Source organism: Gopherus flavomarginatus, chromosome 15 (genome assembly GCF_025201925.1).
Source record: "Gopherus flavomarginatus isolate rGopFla2 chromosome 15, rGopFla2.mat.asm, whole genome shotgun sequence".
NCBI lineage: Eukaryota > Metazoa > Chordata > Testudines > Testudinidae > Gopherus > Gopherus flavomarginatus.
The window spans coordinates 28,523,385-28,546,699 of record NC_066631.1 but is presented as its reverse complement, the minus strand read 5'-3'; the positions used below and the strand labels follow the sequence as shown (position 1 = coordinate 28,546,699).

The 23,315-nt window shown below is 37.3% G+C and overlaps 1 protein-coding gene across 6 annotated transcripts in view; it reads left to right on the top strand.

The window, feature by feature from the left end:
* The window catches only part of HECTD4 (HECT domain E3 ubiquitin protein ligase 4), a 109,063-nt gene that overhangs the window by 22,309 nt on the left and 63,439 nt on the right, over positions 1-23,315 (top strand). For all 6 annotated transcript variants that reach the window (XM_050924253.1, XM_050924251.1, XM_050924254.1 and 3 more), the window contains exons 3-14: positions 2,806-2,895; positions 3,290-3,420; positions 5,962-6,070; positions 7,440-7,578; positions 8,513-8,683; positions 9,392-9,584; positions 14,100-14,261; positions 14,373-14,486; positions 16,304-16,444; positions 16,830-17,062; positions 17,585-17,730; positions 20,169-20,239. In XM_050924253.1, the coding sequence (XP_050780210.1) occupies positions 2,806-2,895; positions 3,290-3,420; positions 5,962-6,070; positions 7,440-7,578; positions 8,513-8,683; positions 9,392-9,584; positions 14,100-14,261; positions 14,373-14,486; positions 16,304-16,444; positions 16,830-17,062; positions 17,585-17,730; positions 20,169-20,239 (1,700 nt within the window). The remainder of the gene's footprint in view (positions 1-2,805; positions 2,896-3,289; positions 3,421-5,961; positions 6,071-7,439; positions 7,579-8,512; positions 8,684-9,391; positions 9,585-14,099; positions 14,262-14,372; positions 14,487-16,303; positions 16,445-16,829; positions 17,063-17,584; positions 17,731-20,168; positions 20,240-23,315) is intronic.

Below are 23,315 nucleotides of genomic sequence, written 5' to 3'. Positions count from 1 at the left end.
ACACAGTGATACTAAACATTCTCTTCATTCGTTTTCTTTTAATAAATGGGGAAAGGTTTGTCTGACTTCTCCCTATGCTCTGTGACCCTGGTCCTGCTGCTTATATTTCCTCAAGGGCTTATATAGAGGTCAATGTACTTCAGTCTGTCATCTGCTCAAGGAGGTCTTTTTCATTCAATTGCCAGTTTACATAGAGAAGCCCTCAAAGGAAGTAGATTGTGCTGATTCTGTTTTCCTTGGACAAAAAAATGGTGTAGGCTAAGACTTTCAAAATTAACCATTTATTGATTGATTGTTTTGTTTGTGTCCTACTTCACTTTAAGGGCTCCTGATTTTTAGAGGACTGGTGTTAAGCACTTTTTGAGAATCGTGACCCTCTGATGTACACCAAATCGCTAGTCACATCTGAAAATCTTGACATAAATTTTTTAAATACTTTTGGGCTGAGGTGTTGTCTGCCAATTTTAACTGAATAAGGTGCAAATGTAGAATTATAAACACAAGAAAAGTATGTTCTATAATGGAAACTAGCAAATGGTCAGAGAAATGTTATCAGGTGCTGTTGTAATAGATTTCTTTATAAAGGCTACCTGTGGAAAAAGACTGATGTTGACCTACTGGCTTATAGGTAACCTGAATTTGAATATAAACACCATATTGTTTTACTGTATCTTTCAAATTCTTTCTGCTATGAATAATTGCCTTCTACATAGAGTGTATTTGGCCAGCTTTAGAAAGGATTAGCTGAGATATTATGAGTTTATTTTTTTAAAAATTACTTTGATTTGAACTGATTGATAAACTGGGCTCAAGCAAACAGTAAGAGTTTTAATAAGTCCAAATGTAAAATTATACATCTAGGAACAAAAAATGGGAGACTTTCTCCTGGAAAGCAGAGACTCTTAAAAAGACTTGAGGGCCATGGTGGATAATCAGTTGAACATGAGCTCATAGTGCGACATAGTGACCAAAAAGGCTAATGTGATCCTTGGATGTATAAATAAGGATCCTGAGTAGGAGTAGGGAGGTTATATTACCTCTATATTTGGCACTGATGTGACAACCACTGGAATACTGTTTCCCGTTCTGGTATCTGCATTTCAAGAAAGATGTGATAAATTGGAGAGGTTTCAGAGAAGAGCCATTAGGGTGATTTAAGTGATTGGAAAACGTGTCTTATAGTGATAGACTCCAGAAGCTCAGCCTGTTTTAGAGAAGGTGTGTGGGGAGGGGAGGGGACTTGATTCCACTCTAGAAGTACCTATATGGGGGAACAGAACTTTGAGAATGGGTTCTTCAATCTAGCAGACAAAGTTATAACAAGATCAAGTGCTGGAAGTTGAAGCTAGACAAATTCAAACTAGAAATAAAGCACAATTCTTTAGCACTTAGTGTTATTAACCATTGGGACACCTTAACAAGGGTTGTGGTGGATTCTACATCAGTGGCAATTTTAAAATCAAGATTGAATCTTTTTCTAAAAGATCTGCTATAGTTGAAACACAGATCATTTCAGGGAATTCCTATGCAGGGTTATACATGAGGTCAGATTAGATGACCACAGTAGTATCTTCAGGGTTTATAATCTATTAAATGCATTAAATAAAATGTATGTGACAAATAACTTTTGTTTTGTGCACCAGTTGGGAGTCAATGGTTGCTATCTGGCATGTCTAAGTTGTTATCAAAAGGCATGGATAATGTCTTTGTGAATTTAAATGGTTAAAGAAACCCAAATTAACCAAAGGCATTGAATTGAAGATCATCATCTTAGCTTGTCTTTGCAAAATTATCTACATAATGCTACCTACAGTGTTGTGTTTACCTACAAAAGCCATGCAGTCCTCCATGCGTTGGGCACCATTTATACAGAAAGAAGCCTTTGAAAGAAGACTACTATTGATAATCCTTTTTCAATCATGGGTGCTTCATTTTCCTAAGGATACAAAAGCAATGGGATGAATATTGTTTTAAAAAAATGATTAAAATTCTTGGGAGGAAATTGAAATTGAGCATTTCAAAGATGAGATGTCAAAGGACTGTCATCCATTAGAGGCATTTTCCAGGGCGTAGCACTAAAGTTTGTACAAAACTAATGTACTGGTAATCCACTTCCTTAGTTTCTATATGCACCTGCAAGTTAAACATCGTGTAGAAGCTACTAAAACGAGCCCCGTCAGTTTTTGAAGAACTCTTTATAAGAAACATTTTGGTAGTGGCCTAAACAATTAAGAGATCTCTACCGTTCAACTTCTCTGACAAACACTTGCAAGTGTATACCCCAACTTCTATTTCCTAGGCTTGAGATTTTTAAATTCTTTTTAAAGATAATCAGTTGTGGAAAGCACTTGACTATCCCTTTAAAGCCTTCATTTGCAACACTTATAAACCAAATATAGTCCTTCAGGCTGCATAGATGTTATCATTTTTCTTAAATTAGGAATAAAAAGAATCTAAGATGCTCTAAAGGTGATTCTTAGTTGCCCTCCCTTGTATATTGTTTGGGGAGCTGCCTGTGGCAGCTGATGCCCAAAATAAGAAGTGGGTCCAGGACTGGCAGTTGGATAACATCCTTCCCTCTGCCCCTTCTTTGTTTGTGTTACCCCAGAGTTGGGTGGAAATAATGCAGAAGAAGGATGCAAAGAGGAAAAGAAGTTGGCTCGTTGAGAGAGAAAACATCCTTGAGGTTTTACAAGGACACTGGACATTGTCTTAAATATCTGTTGTCCTTTGTTGCCTTGCATACAAATTAGTGTATTTTCCATGAACAAAGACTTCTAACTCTTATTTTAATTATTTTCCTAGGGGATCACTGAAAACTTTTGTTCACACAGTACATCTATTACAGAAACAGACAGATCTGGGATCCCTGCCTGTGGCTGATGTATTATACAGGTGAGTAATAACTTTTCTAATTGTAGCTCTTTTGCATCAACCTTGAAAATGTGTAAATATTAAAGATAAAAGATTAGTCTCAAAATGTGATCCATTGATAAATCCAAGACTTTATAGTTACTAAAATGAAAATTTTGAAGCCCTAGGAAAAATCCAGTCAATTAAGGAAGGATAATGATGAAAGGCTAATTCTCAATGTGTGTTAATTTAAAAAAAATTAAATTCCTGAAGTTCTCTTAAAATGGCTTAATTATGAACTGTAGCTTAGAGATAAGAAATTTCTCATTTGAAAAATCTTTAATCTTAATTTTCAAGATGGTTAATTGTTGCTTTTATCATTATTCTGAAAATATTTTCTTTATGTATCTTACTCTGTACTCTTTTTGGTTTAAAGGTTGCTGCTTCTGGAAGGCGGGCCTGGATCTCCCTCCTGTTTGCTTGGGGGAAAACACATGGTATCTTGGGGATTTGAAGATATGTTACCTGCACCTGATGCCAACAGTGGCTCCAGCTCTGAAAACAAAGGTGAAGAGTTTGTTTTATGACTATACTAAAATCACTTGAGAGTGTCAGATTTTTTTTTTGCATTGATTGCACAGAGTATTTTTTTTTCTCTATCTAAAGCTTTAGAATTTGAGAAGTTCTTTTTCTTTCTGTTGGAAAGAGTATAAAAGCAGTCATGAGGCATAACAAAGAGAATACATGGGGCCATGTTTTTCAGAAGATAGCGTACTTGGGCATCTGTAGGAACATGCAGGCACTTGTTATAGCTGCAAAACCCCACATTTGCGCAAAAAGATGGCTATGTAGGCACCCAGTTTTCCAAGTCGCACATTCAGAAACAGACTAATGGGCATGGACTTAATTTTACAGGGAGCCTGTTATTACCGGGTCATCTTTGTAATAGTACAAAGTCTTTGTAATACACAATCATGTTAACTTGATGGAGATGGATACATGAGTGAATAGAGCTTCCCTTTTTTTTTTAGTAGGGGGTTAAATGGAAGAAATGAGTCCACTTGTATTAAAATTAATAAAGTTTTAGCTGGTTAAAGGAAAGATTTAAATCTTCATATTGATGTAGTACAATGGATTGTATCACTTTACTAAACACTTGCTATTGGCTTCAATGCGTGGGTACAACTTCGTTACTGGTAAGGACTGAATGTCATTTTTATCATGGCTAGCGATCTGGGGTATACATTTAGGATTCTATCAAGCAATATGCATAGCAGAACTCACCGATTTCAATGGGAGTTTTGCACAAAGATTAAAGTGAGAATAGCTTTTATAACGAAACTTTTGTTTTTTGTCTAATGCATTATTGTCACGTTAAACATCCATTAGTGGGAAAGTGCTTAACTTTAGGACTGCCAGTGTTTCTGTCCTTTCTCTTCCTTACCCATCCTCCTCCGCTCTGACTTCTCTTTCTGTGCCTCTCCTGTTCTTCGCTCTGTATTTCTCTGCCTGCAGCAATTCCCAATCCCACCACTTCCCTAATTCTATTGCTACAAAGGTAAGCAATGAAATAGTTATTGTTGGTGTTGAAGTGTCATCAGACTTGAGTTGATATCTCAGTGAGATCACTAGAGATGAAAGAATTCACACCTCTGAGTCATTTATGTCAGCTTACCTACAGACTCAGGAAGACAAATATATTGGTTTACACTCCATGCATGTTTGGAAGCTTATGTTTGCAACCATGAGAGCTAGGAAGATACTTGTTCTGAAAAAAAAAAAAGAAAGTGTAGATTCTTTGATCTTAGTATGTAATGTGAACTACCAAAATACATCAAGTGGGCTGGTTATTTGACATTCCTGCATTAATATTATATCGTGTGTGCCATACATGTATCATTGCTGCCAGATTTTTCCATTCTCCCCCCATCCTCCATCTTTTTTTGCTTGCTTGTTAGTTTTCTACTTCTACTTCTAAGGTATTTTAGTTAAAAGATTTGGTAGAGATCTCATCCTCCTTATCAAAGAACTTTTTCTCAATTAACACAGATCTGAGACACAAATGGCTAGATATATGAGCAATACTGAGTTCCACCAGCATTTACTGGCACCAGCAATTATATCTTAAATGCACTGGATTAGATTTTTTTTCACACAGTTACAAACAGTATGTTAATGTTACAGTGGTGATCTTGAGCAGAAAAGCTTGCCATATTCATAAACCTTGGGTGTTATCTCCCCTTCCAGTATGCTGATGTGTGAGCAACAGTAACCTTTTCTTGATACCCTAGGAACAGGAGTTAAATCCTTCTATTCTTTTCAAGCAAAACAAAAGAAAATTGTCTTCTGCTCCATTACAACCTTCTGAAAGTATTTAATTGAAAATTAAGTTTAAAATGTATTGTAAGGAATAATTTTAGATTCTGGTAGTGAAGGTAAAGCATTTTCATCTAAAATGAGTCCCGTTGATTATGTCCTATTATTAAGCATGGTTAAATGCAGCATTCTAACTTGCACCATAGTCAGACTTGAATAATGTGCAGGGGCTCTCTGATCAGGTTCTGAACTCTGAATCAGAACACATGAGGAATTTAAGATTAGAACTTAAACTCTGAGCCATGTTGCATGACAGATAAGAAAGCAATATAGAAATAGGGAACTTCTCAAATGTATATCATCCATATCTGAGAAAACAGTTTGTTACCTGATGCCATTTTGCATACTTGAATGAGCAGCTGGGTGCATGTTACACTGTTCTCATTCGAGTTGCTTGGAAGCAGTTCACATTTTTTGTATAATTTATTTCATATTTTAATATATATACATTAGCAATGTGGGTAAATTGTAAATATACAGTTATGCATAACTGGATACAGGCATGGTAACGTGCCTACTAAAATGGGGCATTGGTCCTTAATTGGCCATCTTAGAAGTGACTGTAATGCAAATAATAATTTATATGTAAATATAAACTTTACTTCTTCTGACCAGAGAAGAAGAGGAGCTCTCATTGGTTTTCAGTCACTGTCCGAACAGCAGCAGCGACATGATCATTGTAGCTTTGCTGTCCATAAAAGGTCTCCACTCAATGCTTCCTTCCTATTTCAGATGCAGACTTAGGGCGCTGTCTTGCAGCAGATGGACTTTATCTTTATACAACTAATTCAGTAGGCAGAGGAATAAGCAAATTAGGATCTGGATTACACGGTACTTTACGGTAAGCCACAATATTGTGATATTTCTGCCTTTGCAGATCTATTATCCTATCTAGATAAATCTTTGTCACCAGAGGACCTGATATGTGTATGAAGCATCTAATATTTTTTTCACTAAATCATTTCTGAGTGATTCAGATTTAGTGATTTGATTTCCCCCCCTTCTTATATTGAAAATTACTGCCATTAAATATCTTCCTCATCTAACATGGTCCATATTTTGAGATGTTTTCCTTTATAGAATATTGTAGGCATAAATTTATTCTTCCCTGGGAGCAGTTGGTAGTGGCAAGTGGGACAGCCTCTGTACCTAGGAAATGCAACTGTCACTGAGGGACACCAGGAAGCTTCCCCCCCACATTGGAATCTCTGATATCCATTGGCCAGATGGAGCAAGGGGGGCTGATTGAGTAGCATTCACTAGCTCCCAGGATTTAACCTGAGTCAGGGGCCATGTGGAGGCCATGTGGAGCTCTTTTGACTCTGTTCCACCCTGAGCTAGGCTTGGGAATGTGGCCTGACTGGTACTGCAAGACTAGCCAGTCACCCGTTTTGGAGGTCAGGAAGGAATTTTTTCTCCCATGAGCCAATTGGCAGAGGACCAAGGAATTTTTCACCTTTCCTCAGAGCACCTTCAGGCCACAGTAGGCTGAATAAGAATAGGCATAGCACCTAAATGAGGTACTTGGTTGAGTTATGAATTCATTGCATCTTGAGGCCCTTTTCCAATGGAGTTGAAAGGATAAAATTAATGGTTCCCAGAGGTAAAAAACCTGGGATTTTGGTGGTGACCTTGGGCTCATGGGAGAGGGTGAGTCCCTGGTGGGTCAAGGTTCTGTTCGTTCTGTACCCTCCGTCCCCCTCATGGAGAGGTGGGTAGTTGGACTCGGAACGAGGTGAGCTCTGAGGAGAGCCTACTCCACGTTACCGTTTGTATGGTGGGGTTTACAGGACTCCTACATTGGAACCAATGAAATGCCTGGTATAGGAGAGTATCGATGATGGATGGGTAGTGCCACTTTCTTGTGTTTAAGTTTAATAAAAGTCGCGGCCTGCTGCTTAAAATCCATCCGTCTCATTTCATCACCTTGTCCGCATCAAACCTTGGTAGTTAGGAATTTATATCGCCTATGTTACAAATTTTCAGCCCTGTGCAATTCACAATACAAATTATTAGCACTGAGATTGTTCTATCTCTTCATTCTTTCCTTGCTTATGATTCTTGAATCTTCAGAGTCTTCACATGCTTAAAACCAGTGTTACTACGTTAAATAGATAAATGGATTTGTAGCTAGGTTCAAACAAAGCTCAATAAATGTTTGAAAAGGTGCAGCATATTTAAAGGTTTGTAATGTCCTGCTTTTTCCCCAGAGGCTTTGTATACTGTCGTAACGAGGAGTTGGAGACTGGATGGGTTGCTTTTGGCAATGGCAAACTTCTTCATCGGCCTGTCTCTTTTGATAATAAGCCTCACTCTCTTTTCCAGGTCATTGACCAGAATACCCTTCAGGTAAAAAAACAAAAACAAAAAAACCACCAAAACCCTCATGCCTTTATTTCATAATCATCATATAGTAAAGAAAAGTTATTAAATTGTGAAAAATAATAATAAAACTGATGTACTTTCAGCAAAATTTCTGATTTAAATTTAATTAGTTCTCTTGTGCTGAGAGTTTGCTTTTTCCCTTCATGAAACTGCTTCTACAGATTCCCACTGGTAGAGTTGCATGTCCTGCCTCAAAAGCCATCTTACAAATTACATTGTGTTACAGTGTTTATGCGCACACATTACAAATTAATAGTATTTTAAAACAAAGTAAAACGATCTTTATCTTCAAACCAAATATATTTATTGCTACCCTCCCGATGCCTCCGTTTTTCTCAAGTACAAGAATGATTGACACCTTCACTTCTCGCTATAATTGTGTTTTGCAGACGAGCAACTATCCCTCTTGACAATGTTTTTCCATTGTGGTTTAAAGAAATTTCACTGAAGAATAAGGAGTAAGGCTGTTTGTCTGTTTCCAGCCATATACAATATGTTTCCTCAAATTTAGTGTTTGGATTCCTCATTAAATGAGTTTCCTTCCAGAATTTTGAGCAGACATTTCAGTAAAGTAGGATAAAACAGATAACTATATTAATATTTACATTTTGCTGATGATACTTTATACATTTTTCAGCAATCTGACACCATGATCTTTTGTCTATTTTTAGATGGATAACTGTGTCTTGCTAGCGTGGAATTCGTTAGTACACAATACCTTTATTTGGCAAACTGTATTCTCCCTCAAATCATAGCAAATTATAACTAGATAAGTAAGCCTAATGGGCCTTGCTCTAGAATAACTAAAAACACTAACTTTTAAAATTAATAGTCTGAAGAACAGCTTCAAAATGTGAACTGAACTCTCCTTCTTTCTTGCTTTCCTATTGATCTCTAGGTATGTCACATACTCCCCATGCCAGTAAATCACTTTCCAGTTGGCAGTACTATGACCACAGTACATCTTTCTTCAGATGGTACCTATTTCTATTGGATCTGGTCTCCTGCAAGCCTGAATGAAAAAACACCAAAGGGACACTCTGTCTTTATGGATATTTTTGAACTTATAGTAAGTGTATTTTCAATTAAATTAGCAATTTGTTTATTTGTAGCAGACTTAGTTTAGTGACATGAATAACACTTCTTAAAATAGTAACATTTAATAAAGTTACTGGACATGTTAATTGTTCATTTGAGTGCTAGTACATAACTTCAGGAATACAGTCAAAACATTACAAGCAGTTGACATAGTGTTTAACAGGATGAAAAGCCGTACTATAAAATCTGCACTTCCAAAGGACATTCCAGTATTGCAGGCTTGCTTGTAACATGTGTTGTTAGTGTGAAATATATTATAGCATTGTTATTACTCTGTTTCATACTGAAACAGTAATTTAGTGTAAGTGCCATATACTAAGTGGAGACTGCTTACTTTGTATTATTTGCTATAGTTAAAAAAATCATCTCAATACTGGGTTTTGTATAATGTTAACTTCAACTTTATTTCTGTAAATTTATTTATGGCAACTGGCTATTACTGTTGTATTTTACAAAGTAAAAAATGTCTAAAGATGATCAGTCATGCTATGATTTTGGCCAGGATGTAATAATCTGTATTTCTAGGTATTTCAGTCACACCAATCACCTTGGTATCAGACTTCCTTGCATACATCTGGATCTGGTTTTTGCTTCTCTTCTCATTTTGCAAGCATGGAGGAATAAAATCCTTAATCTCTTAGGGACTTAAATATCTAAGGTTTTTTTTTCATTTGCATAGGTAGAAAATGATATATGTATAGCAAATCCTCTACAGGAGCGCATTATACTAATGAGAAAAGAGGGAGAATCTGCAAAGAGTATAAATGAGATGCTTCTGAGTAGGCTTTCAAGGTACAGAGCCTCCCCATCAGCAACACTGGCTGCTCTAACTGGCTCTACAATTTCCAATACATTGAAAGAGGACCAAGCAGGTCAGAAGAGTACTCTTCTCCTTTACAATAATTTTTCATTTTTTGTTTGCAGTGATGCATATTTACAAAATTATTTCTCTGACTGTAGAATTTGAAAATCCTACATATCTGTACATATAGTGTCTTATATTTAGGCTCTTTAAACTGCCTATATACATAAATATACATTACTGTTATGAATGTCTTAGAATTTATTAAAATACTTGCAAGTTATGTGAATTTCTTGTAAAGATAATTGCTTTTGGAATACTTCATGCAAATACATGCTTCAGTGCAAGTGCTTAACAGTCAAAATTCTAATAGCAAAATAACAGTTCATATTCATGTAAAATACACTGCTGCAAGGAAAAAAATTGATCATGCCAAAACTGTAGCTGTCGTAAACACAGCGCCTTTTTGTTCCTAGTTTATGGCTCAGTTGTGCCATCCTTACTCTGATTGATAGTCCTATAGGTTTCAATGGGACCATTTCAAGAGTTACTCCTGGAGGAATCCTGCACTACTGCATGTACGCATAATTAACGAGCTGTGCATATTAATTTTTTGCTCCAAAAAAAAAGCTGCTGCCAAAATATTGCTGCAGTTCTGTCTTTTGCTTACCAGAGGGTGCTGTGGCAATAGAACACAGCAGCAACTCCCAGCTAGTGAGGGAAGAGAAAGAGCCCGCCTTCTTTGCAGCGCCTGTCATGCCAGGTCAGGAGACAGGGGCTATGGGGAGAACAGACAGTATGGAGTGCTGGGTGGGGGATCAAAAAGGGGGTCATAAGGGCTAGTGGAGGAGGACAGACAGGGCAGGGGCTGAATGGGAGTGGAGGCACAGGGCCTCGGAGGGAGGGAGGTGTGGGGACACATGGTGATGGGGGACGGGGTGCAGAGCTACATAGGGACAGAAGGTGGTTGAGTGGGGGCACAGAGACACATGGAAATGAAGGGAAACATAGGGACGGGAGTGGATGGGTGGGGGCACAGAGACACATGGGGACGGGGGATACAAGGATACACAGGGATGGGGAGTGACTGGGTGCGGGTACAGAGACACATGGGGACAGGGAGAGGGTACAGAGCCACTTGGGGACAGGGGGAGGGGTGCAGGACCACATGGGGATGGTGGGAGTGGTTGTCTGAGTTGGGGTGGAGGGACACATGGGGTGCAGGAACACAGGAACAGGAGCAGATGTGTCTGACTGAATTGGAGAGGCTAGGTGTCAGCCAGGGTCTGCATGGGGGATGCTTCCTAACAATCCCTCTCTGCCCCCCTTCCCTATAAACCTCTTCCATACTTTTCCCACCCGTACCCAACAATCCTCCAACTTCACACCCAGACTCCTTCCCAGCAATTTACTTCCATCTCCCTCAGCTCCTCCATTACCCCTGACTCTCCCAAGCCTTTGCACTGCTTCTGAGGGGTGCTGGAAATATGGTTCTGTATTGTAGTTTAAATGAGTTACTCAGAGTTCTGTATTAATATGCCTAGTAAGAAATCTATTTGTCCAAAAACATTTCCTGAATCTTTTTTGTCGTCTGTATTGTTACATACTTGCTGACGGGTATTTTGAAATAAATGACCAAAAATAATTGAAACTGGTGTGATTATGAGGTGTTCTTTTGACAAATAAAATATGCAGAATTTTGCAGAATTTTAAAATATTATGCACATAATTTTTTAATTTTTGTTGCAAAATTTTTATTTTTTTGGTGCAGAATTCCCCCAGGAGTAAAGAGTAAGGTATTACTCAGTATTTGTCACTGGCATAAAATATTAAGAATACGATATACTCAGTAGACTGGCAGTAGGAACAGTTAAACCATTTTAAAGTTAATTTAAAGCTCGGTATGAGTGGTTCTTTAGATTCATTTTACATTCAGCATAACATTCTGCAGTATATAAAATGCAAAGTTTGATTGAGAAGCTATTTAAATATTTCAGAATGAGGGTTTTCATTTTTTAAATGTAGGAATTGTAGAAAAGTAGGATAAAAATCAAATTAATTTGTACTGCAGATTGATCTTGAATTATTTTTACAGGCCATCTGGATCCCTTTGTCTCGATGTTGTTATAAACTCCTTTAATTGGACTAAAAATTAAAATTCATCAGCCACAACTTACAAAGCTTTCCTAGATTTTGGTGAAACTTATTTCACTGAAGATCTCATAGTACTTTGATTTTAGTCAGGTAGCTCCTCTCTTCTATTTAATTGTACATTTCCAAAAGATCTATAGGAAAATTGAACATCCAAGAATAAAACTAATGGCTAAACTATGGGACTGGTATGTCAGACAAAGCTGACTTGATTACTCTCCCAGAAAACTAATTTTATTGTCAACTCCATGATTGAGTGATTATATGTTGTTTTGTCCTTAAAGGGCCAAGATATTGTCTTTGATATGGGGATGGGGAGGTACAGCCTGTGAAGGGATTTGAGGAGAAGCAGACAGTGGCTGGAGTGGCAACCAAAAGGAGCTTAGCAGATGTATTCTGAATTGATTTGAGGAGGATCATACGATTTTCATGGAGACCAAAGAGGACATTGGAGTAGTTATGTGCAAGATTATCAGGGTTTGGGCCAGAGCTTTGGTAGGGCATATAGAAAGGAAAGTTTAGATTCTGGAGATAATGTAGAAGGAAAACTGACAGGATTTCATGATAGATTTGATGTGGGGACAAAATGAAGGAAGAGTAAAAATAACTCCAGGATTGTGAGCCTGTGTCGGGAAGGAGGGAAGGGGGCAATGGAATTGCCAGTGAGATAAAGATAGGAGGAAAATGAGGTGAGGCTAGATGCATAAGTGATTTCATAAGGATTTAAAAATGGCATTAATAGTACATTGAGGCAATACTTAGAGGCCTTAAAAGTCTTCCAAGAAATCCGAAAGGATCTTTTTCTTCAGAAGATGTTTCACTTTTAGGTTATAAATAAAGGCTTACATGGAACCATTGACAAACCTGTAACAATAGCATGGTGAATTATTTTCTTCTGGCATTATTAATCCTTACTATGAATAGGATACTTCAGAAAATCCTAAATCAGTTTCCAGTAAGTGTCCCAGGCTCTCAAAATGAACTTTAACCTTTCTATTGGCAGTAGAAATTGTTCATCATATTCTTATTTTTTTATGCCAGTGACCATGCGTGTTATGAAATTTCATTATACTTATGTAAACTCATATTGAGGTGAGGGATACTCTAGTGGTGTTACACAATATTGTTTGGACATCAATAAACAGGTGGTCCAATTCCCATTCAAAGCACTCATCGAGTACTCTCTTCACACTGTAGCACTGTTGAAATTGTGTTTTGGGCACTATTCTGCAGTACCTCTTTATTATTGATGAAATAGCAAATATGTGTGACATTGTTATTGGTATACTGATTAATTGTTTATATACTACAGTATTACTGTTCTTTATGACCGTATTGAAACTACTATATTAAGTTTCACTTTATTCAAACACCCTGTCTAAACTAGTGTACTGATCACTTTCTTTGCATTCAGAGGATTTTTTTAAAGTTCCTTTTCAAGACAAACTTTCTAGGGGTATGTCTTGAATAGTTCTCTTCCTTTTTTCAAATATGCATTAAATAATCTGGAACCCTGGGTTCACTGACTAATGGTGAGATTACTGTATGCATATGGATTTTAAAATATCTCATGGATCCAGTTACATGTTGTTATAAGTTCCTCAGTTAAGAAAATGCTCTCTCTAACCAGTGGAATGTACATTTACACCACTGCAAATATTTTCCTAGTGTTTTTGCACGTCTCCTTTAGATTGTGACAGGGAGTGGAAAGGGGTGTAGTGGAGATCTTGTAGAAGCTATATGTTGCCTAGTAGTGAATAGGAGTGCTTCAGAAAATAAAATATGGGTTCCTCTTGAACAGTCAGTATTCAGAGCAATGTTGATCAGCTTTGGCCGGAGCTCCACCTTCACCTTCTTGGCTGGAGGCTAGATCATCATGCTTCACTGGATATGGGACCAGGGTAGGGGGATTTCAAGGGATTAAAAAGTGGTACTGAATCCCAGAGGGCCTCTTATATTAACTTCCTTGGGCTTTAAAATGTGGCTCGTGATATTTTACCATCTTAGACATCCCTACGACAGATTTTTGTTTGCTTCTCTGTATATTATACCTTCTGCTAGCTTTTAGGTTTCTATTTTTTTCTGATGTTGTTGTTGCCATTGTCATCATCATCATTGTGGAAACTAGGGTTTGTTTTTATTCATATTTAAAGATTGTTTTATTCAAATTATATTTTAAAATGCCACTGAAACCATGCATGCCCTCTGAGGAATTATCTCCTAATGAGTGGGAGTGGATCTTTAGAGTCCACTGGCCAGACCCACAAGTAACTTCCAAAGCCTGCAAAAATGTTAGATTTATCAGTATTTCTGATGGATTTATTTAAACTCCAAAACAGATTATATTTAGGACTTGTATCTTGCTTGCTCTCCCTATCTTACGAATTGTTTAGAAAAATAATTGTTTGATTCATTGCTTTATTTAACATTTCAGCTGCTAACACTAGTTGTGGGCTACCACTGAAAATGTTACGAAAGACTCCAATGTACACATGTGGAACATATTTGGTGATGTTGGTCCCACCTCCAGGTGGGTCAGGCAGCTCTGCGACACGATCACTGTTTGGTGGGACAAGTGGTTTGTCATCTTTGAAAAGTAAGTTGTTTTTTTGTTATCCTTACAGCAGATTTCAGAAACTCTCTTCTTTATCATATTTTAAACGTTTGAGAAATTAATTGAGTTTTTTTTGTTTTGTTTTTTTTAAAGTTCTTGCTTCTAGCTTGGTATACAATATTTCAGATGGGCAGTTCACAAGCCGAGCAGATCTCATTGATGCCGCAGGAAGTTCACTGGGACGTGGTGCTCTAATACCAGGACTTGGTAAGAAATACATTTATTTTCAGGGACATTCAATATTGGAGATAGCAGTCTCTATTTTCTAAATTATTTCTTTCAATTTCCAGTAACTTCCACTTTTTTTGGTAAAAATTAAATAAATAAAATTACAACTTAGAAGATGTGATGTGAAAATTCTAAAGGAAAGCTGTTTTCCTGATTTCTTATGCTTTGGTTTGCAAGTTTTGAAGGTGAACTCTCTCTTCTAGAGAGTGAGAAGAGGTATTAAAAGTTTTTTTTAAATATCTGTTGTATTACAGACTCTTTAAAAAAAAGAGTCAATGTTTAGAAGATTTGAACTTTCCTATCTTCACTTTAAAAAATAAATGTATTAACCAGGAAGATGTTCTGCTTATATTTTCTTATTTCCCTGACTTTGGTTTTCACGGCTTCACTTGTATTTGCATTCTGGACTTGGATTGCTTCTGCCAGCTCAATAGTCAGAAGGATACAAAATAGAATAGGAATAAATTGGTAAACACTGGCTATGCTAGATAACCGGGGAGGGAGAGCTCAGTGGTTTGAGCTATGACCTGCTAAACCCAGGGTTGTGAGTTTAATCCTTGAGGGGGGCCACTTAAGGATCTGGGGCAAAAATCTGTCAGGGACGGTACTTGGTCCTGCTGTGAAGGCAGGGGACTGGACTCAATGACCTTTCAAGGTCCCTTCAAGTTCTATGAGATAGGTATATCTCCATATAATAGATACCAACAGGTTTTAAACAATGCTTAATTAAAATGTTAACTAGGATCTGTATAGGACTCCCTTTGACAAGGATCAAAGGTATAATTTTTTTAAACGTTCGTTAAAATACTTTGGCCAACATGTTTTGAAACTCTAGCGCAGACAGGGCTAGGAGTATGTTAACATGTTAATCAATCAAGCTGAAGGTTCGCATCAATCCCCTTAACGTCTGTCACAATACAACTTGTCCAGTCTACCCTTGAGTTTTGAAATGTGCTTAAATATCGTCTATCCTACTCTAGACAAGCCTATAGAAGAATTTTCTGCAATCTCATGCAGTGAGGATACTGCCAAGTTCATACTTTTCCTCTCTCTCCTTTATATAATTTCTAAAGATCCAGCTGTGACACTGTCACACCATTATTGTTTTTATAACGTATTGTGCCCACTTGTAAGCTGCTCAGGCCAGAGGTCTGTTTGCTTACCACTCTTCACCAGTTGCACAGCATCATACATGCCACCAGCTCTATAAATAACCACAAAGTAGTAAGAGCAAGGCTATGAAATTAAAAACAAATGCAATTAATTATGAATAGAAATAACTGAAATATTTGAAACTGCTTTTATCTATTTTTCTTGAACAGCAGCATAAGCAAGGGTAAAAATTTTGAGGTCCATGGTAACTTTTAAAAAAAATTGAATGACGTAACATCCCCCTCCCCCCCAATGTCCATCACGAAGTACGGTAATTTTGTCAAGTGTCTGTTGTGCAACATGATGGTGCCAACTCCTGAGCATAAGGTGCTAGCCCCAGCATTTCAGGCAGTTGACTAATTGGTAGCAGGCAATTTGAGTGATAAGGACACTGAGGAATGAGGGGTTTGCACTAACCAATTAGGAAATTTGCTTTAAAAGATTGTTATTCTTAACCCTTTAAGCAGCTTGATGTGTCATCTAATGTAATTGAATTAACTTTAGAAAACACATTAAATCCACATCTGATATAGCAATGTTTGAATTGCTTTCCAAGAAAAAAAATCCAATAGAAAATACTACCATCGGACAACTTTTTAATAAATAAAAACTATTTTGATTTTTTTTGTATATTCTCTCTTCAGGTGCATGTTATGATACTAGGAATAACATGATATGGACATGCTCTAATGACTATATTGATCAATGGTGTAATCCTGGAAACCAAGCATTCCATTATGTCTGTCAGAGACTGGGAGTTAGTCATATCATCACAGAGCCTAGAGGTGAGCATATAGTCAGCACTTTGTATAAGTGTAAGTAAAATATGAGATTAACGTAATCTAAATTCACATAAAGCACTGAACATACTTTCCTCAGAAAGCCACAAGGTTAGTTACAGCATATTACAAAATTACTTGATCTTTACTGAAGATAAGAAAAAAGCTTTTTTTGTGCATGTTTATTGGTTTTCTGACTTCTGCCTTTAACACTTCTAAAAACTTGAACAGAAATCTCTTACCTTTAATGCAGACGATAGCTCTGAAGTGCTGCAGAATTTCAGTGATGCTAATGATGGTTTCATAACACGTTTTAAAAATGAATGTAAACTTCATACATGCACCTCTCTGTTCATAGAGAAAAGTATGTCCATTTATTTTTTTCTTTCAGGAGATGCTATAACCACAAGTGAGGTTATCAACCAGTTATTGCACCATGTTGGTGCCATGTGCATACACCAACTAAATCTGCTTGCAGCCAGTAACAATCTCCCAATAACAAATTTTTTGGGCAAGCAACATCCCATAGAAGCACACCATCTCAGCAGTATTTGCGACATCATGGAGAAAGCTATGGTGAATGGAGATACTTGCATTATACGCTGCATCCTTGTTGTCTTTCAGGTATAAACAAATCTTAAATATATTTTAAAATAAACTCTGTAAAGGAGACTTTAAGAATGCAGACCAACAAGTAAACCTTTCTTTAAATTAATGGTGACTTTGTATTGAGTGGAGAAGAGCTAATGGACCTTAACCTAGAGAACTTCTTATTTTGCATTTCTAGAATGTGTTATTGCCTAAAATTAGACCCCTATGAGTTCTTATCTATGTTTTATAAATCGGATAAGATCCAGAGAGGTTAAGTTATTTGCTCAAGGACAAAGGTGGTTTGTCTATTTTTTGTTAAGACACTGATCGCAGATTCAGTAGATCTGGATTCAATTTCTGATTACCACCAACTTTGAGCAACCTTGGAGAAATTATTTAGAGTGACCATAAAAATTTTGAAAGTTGGCCTAACTCTGCCTCCATTTGAGCCTCTGTGTTATAGAGGCTTTTCCTGTATGAAGCACTTCCCTTGAGTAGAGAAGAAAAGAAATTTGTTTTTAATTTTGCTGTATTTTCTAACTATCGTTTTTGTAGGTGGTTTTTAAATTTTTCTTCAGCCCCCAAACTGAGAGAAACAGAGACATTGTTAGAAGGTCTGGCCTCTTACTTTGGCAGTTACTGATGGCACCAAAGAGCCAGATTTGCCCTGAAATTCAGAAGGAGGTCTGTCTAGCAATCAGGTAAATATCAATGTTACTTTGTCAAAATGAAGTGAAACTAAGATCTTAATAATAGTCATGAAAAATCATAACCTGGCCATAATTTCTTAGTTCACTGAGCCATTCAAGTTAAAAATACAGCTAATCTGAACTTTATTATAGGAATCCAGGATTCTGTGTGTAAACTATGGCTGTGGCAAATTTTAGATAAATATGATCAGATCTTGCAAATTTGGTTGGTTTGGAGGAGAAGAAAAATGCAGGATGTTAAGTGGCGATGGTGATGCAGTATGCAATAACTACATTATGCCTACTTTAATTTGCTCCTGCAGTTCCTGTTGGCTACACTTTTTCTTTTTCTTTTAACCTAACCGTGAGAATGGTGTTAAATAGCTGTCATGTTTCACCCAAGACAGTGATGGGTACAGTGTGTTTGTGTGTGTGGTTTATATATGCTCTGAGGTGAAAGAATCTGTATAAATGATGGTGGTTAGAGCAATGTTTCAGAAAGCAGATTTGAGACTTTTTTGGGGGATGGGGGTGACAAGTGGAATGAGTGGGGTTTGGGGATGCTATAGGTTGAGGATGATTTTGGAAAAGTATGAAATGGGTTGCAAGGATGTCCAGGTGGCTTGGGGTTTTGGGAGACTTGTGTTTAGGGATGAGGAACCTGTGTTATATAGGCATCCTAGGATGGGGTGAGCCCAATGTCTTTGTGTTGCTGCATCAGCACCTAACAGTATTATCTAAGCAGATGCTTCAGCTCCCCAGCACACTGGGCACTAGTGCTGAAGGAGCAGTGTCGTTGAGCCTGAACCGCACTGCTGTCTCATTTGAGCTACAAGCTGTGAAACTTTTCTGTGGTTTGTCATGACAGCAGAGTGACCAAGTTGAGGACAATAAAGTGGAAAAAAGCAATTGTGTATCAAGAGAATCACAAAATGTGCACCTCAAGGGCAAAGAATGTTGTCTCAAGTGTCCTAATCACAGATTGTAAATCTGCTTTCAAGTGGGAAATGTTCCAAAGCTTGAGAACAAAATCTTCCAAAGATCAACCTGTGTGCCTTTCTTATAAACCACTAAGTTACAAAATGTATACAGCCATTTAAATGCACCGGAGAATAGTAGTATGTCTTTGGTTTGAAGGCCGTCTTTTCAGGTTTTATATATGCTGCTGACTGTTTACACAGTGGATATTGATAGAACAGTTAAGTAGTTGTTACAGTATTTGACTAGATTTATTGTTTTTGGTCAGCAAATACATTAAAGCATTGTAGCTTATGTAAGCAAAGGAGCAGATCAGTAAAGATCAGGAAGGATTTCTTCTTCTTGTAGTAAAAATAAATTCCAAGTTAATTTTGAGGTTCATATTTTCTGACTTAAATTTTGAATTAAATAAATTATGTTGTAAGGTACTATGAAATGTAGACTCTCCATGTGGTGATGGCTATTCTAAGTCTACATTTCAAAGTGACTTGACTGTGATCAGTCTTGGAGTCAGTGACTGAGTTGGGGGAAAAACTGCAGAAATCTTGGTTCCAGTTCACTCTTGTAAAATGAACAGTAGACCACACACTTATGTTTGGTATGAGATACATTTAATAAGGTAAAACATGTCCATATAGTAGCTCTTTTAACAGTATAAGCAATCAGGAGCACACGCCTGTTCACAAGGGTGATCTCTTACCCTTGAAACGGTGAATAATTTATGCAGAGGGGACAAACTATTAAAGCGGGGTTGGGGGGACTACTTTCTTTCTTTCTTTCTTTCTATTTTTTTTTTTTTGGAGGTGTAGCTGTAGCAGTGCAGTTCCAACACTACTGTACTTCTGGCTCCCCACTTATTTTAAAGAAGTATTTCCATAATGGGTCAAAGGTTAATGAGGTTAAAGGAGTTAATACAAGTAAAAGTTCCTGGCTACTGGCTTTCATTTCCTATAGTTCTCATTTCAGATATTTGATTTGCTGCTTTCTCCCTCTCTCCACCACTGTTCTGCTTGGATTTACAGTAAAGCCATCATCCTGTGTTTGACATTGATCTGTTTGTTACAGAAATGACTGTGCTATCGTATGTTACAGTGATGACTTCGCTGTAGGATTTTTCAGGAGGGAGCAGATGGCTTAGAGGGGGGGAAATCCTCTGCTTATACAACAAAACTTCTTTGATTAGCAGAAATCACAGAGGAAACATTGCAATTATATGACAGATAAATTAATCTAAATGTTAAGAAGTGTTGGACATCTCTCCTTAGTATAAAAATATCTCTCTAAAAATTCTAAGGAATAATTCTAAGGGTGATAGCTATACAATTGTAAGCTCCAACTTTTAATGTTCTGTTTCCCATGTTTATAATGGAATTATTTTTCTTTTCACTCATTATAAACAAATGTTAAATTTGACTTTTGATTCCTCCCTCCCCCCACCTTTTCTTTTTTTTTTTTCTTTTTTTTTTTTTTAGCTCTGGGCTAAATATCCTATATCCTGGAGAAGTGGAAATTAATAACTTACTTAAGTTGGTCTTGACAGAAGGTGAGTTCTTATTGGTACTCTGGAGAATAATTTTTTAAATTTAAAAACTAAGCAGAGAGAGGGCAGTTATGTCTTTTTTCCTGGTAGTACTTTTTATTTCTGGAATTAAAGATGTTCAGGAAAGTGGTTGAATGTTAGACTATCATAAACTAGCACTTCCTTGGAAGTTATAGAATGTTTTAAGTTCTCAATGCTTTGCCTGGATGTGTGAGGAAGGTGAAACACTGTATCAGAGTAATGGCAAAATCTAACTTAAAACTAGAAAGATTTACAAATCTGTTTTGACGCTATTCATAATGTACTTTGTCTTGACTGAATATCATACCTAGTAGGTATGCAGCAATTCCTCAGAAAGGGCCCTTGTCATACACACAACTTCATTGTATATCATTTGAAAAATTATTTAATGTGTGTGTAGATGAGGGATGATGTGGAACTGTCAAGTGGTGTCGTAAATCTGTAGGTCAGGTGAAACAATGAGACCCAAACTGAATGTCATTTTTTTCTGCCATTCCAGAAACATTGCAACATCGCTGACTACAGTTTTACTGTTTAAGTTAATTTCAGTATCTTAATGTGGTGTTCATTGGTCAAAGCTACCACACGATGATGAAGTAAAATATGTTTATTAGTTTTACTTGAGCAAATGTTTATTTTCCTCAGAAATTATGAAGCTGTTTAGCATGTGGCAAAAATGGTGAAAACCAACATTTTGCAATATGCTAACGTGAATTGTTTTCACATTGCATCTTCTTAATTGTCAAAATATCTCATAAGTGATTTTAATAGTTCTCTATATTTTCAATTGAAATTTGCTGACCAGATTAGTCTCACTGAAGGTTGTGTAGCAGTAGATTGTTTCCATAGTTCGTACTGTGTAGTGGGTAGATATAAATGTATGTGAATTCCTAATATAATGCTTTGTACAAAATCTTACAAATGGCATACAATGTAGCATCTAGTCTGCCTGATAAAAGGTTTTAATTTGTAATTGTCTATGCATGCAGTACTAGCCTTTGAAATATTCTAGAAATTAGCTTTTAATTCAGTTACATGTATGCACAGGTCAGTATTAGAGTTAGAGATGATAGTACACAGCTTCATATTACGAATATATAAAAGCTATGAGAGAAAGAAGTGACCTAACAAGAAGTAATGAAGACTAAGTCCACAAACAAGTCTTTGCCTCTGCACTGAAGAGGGATGAAGAGCATGTTATAGCTCTTATCAACCATGTAATCAACAATATGACAAACCTATTTGACCCTGAAGCACATCCAGGGGTGCTTATCAAAATATCTACTAAACTGCATGTAACATCAGTGTTATAGGAGCTCTACTGAAAATAGCAGATGTTGATGAAGAACAAATGGAGAGATTTGTGAGAGGTGCACTTGATTCTGAAGAGAGACACAGCTTCTTCAGCCGCCCAATCAAGAAATCTGGCATTAAAATACTTGCTGACATGGCCAAGAAGAACAAATTTAAGCCTAGCAAAGGAGGCACAATCACAGCAGATACCAGTTTTCCACAGAGCCTTGTCCTTTGCAAGATGCAATGATGATGTTTCAATGGGAACTGTTCTTAGTCAGCCAGTAAGACCTGTGCCTTTGCCCCGCTGGTGGAACAATGAGAAGAACAGACAAAGCTGAATTAGGGTACCAGCTGTAAAATCAAGCTGGAATAATTTATGAGCTAAGAGCATACAACAAAGAAACCACAGTGTACATCCGAGATGCCACAGTTGTCATACAGATGATGACTGAAGACAGATTCCACACGTTCATTGAATGGGCTGCTGAATATTTGAGGCAGGTCCAAAAAGGATTTGGCAAAGCTAATTCTGTAATCAAAGTCTGTGACAAATATGACAACAGTAACTCTGTGAAAACTGCAGAAAGACAGTGCTGGAGAGGATTTAAGGATGGATACAAGAAATACCAGGCCACTGGTGAACATCTTGTGCCTCAGTGAAAAAAGTTTCTAAAGTTAGCATCCAGTAAGCAGTCACCTGTAAAATTCCTCTGTGAATTTATGGTTCAAAATCTACCTGAGAGTGTAGAAGCACACCCAGCACAAACACTCCTTGACTGAGTCTTTTCCAGTGGTGAAGGAGCAAAGTCCACCACCAGTAGAGGTATTGCAGAAGCCCAGAACTTGCACAGCACTCAAGCTGAAGTGGGCAGCAGGATGTTTCTGCATGCTGTATGTACCAGTATGGCATTTGAGTCTCTTTGTATCAAAGAAACTGTAGTAATTAGGTCATCTGATACAGATGTTTTGATCCTTGCTGTTCTCTTCTTTCCAAAAATGGAAGATATAGATAATGTGCGGATTGAAACAGGTACCATTACCAGCACAGCTAACAAGTGTTGCTTCATACCCGTGCATGCAATTTGTGATGCACGTACTTCCTGTTGTACATATTAACAGGATGACTGTGTCATCCCTATTTGGTGCTCGGAAAAAAATTATGTTCAATATTGTCAAAACAAAGGGAACTTACCACTTACCGCTTGCCAAATTTGGAAACAGTGCTGGACAAGCCACAGTTTTTGCAGCAAGGAAGTTGGTAGCAGTGCTGTGGCCAGATGAAAAAAGAAAAGACCCACAGAGACCTGAATTGTTTGTGTCTCAATCTAGCCATCAAAAAGGACAAGTCACTGGCCAAACTCTCTCACCATGTGAGGACAGTTTTGAAGAGCTTGTCAAAAGAGCATCTTGTCAAAAAAAGATTCGGATGTCTTTGCACATAAGTAAACCAGATATTGGATCACCATTGCAACATGGATGGAAAAATATGGATGATGAACTACTTCCTGTATTCTTCAAGGGCCCGATGGCATCTGAGCTTTTATAAGACCTTATTTGTACCAGTAGGGGTCACTGCACATTCAGCTGTCTGTAGCCAGGACAGTCTTCCCTGCATAGACCTATGTACATGCCAAGGCAGTAAAGACTATGGTAACCCACTCACTCTTGACAGAGATGATAATGATGAACAAAATGATGATGATGATGATGATAACTAAAAATGTCACCAGTGCTAAAAAAAAAAAAAAAAAAATTATATAGC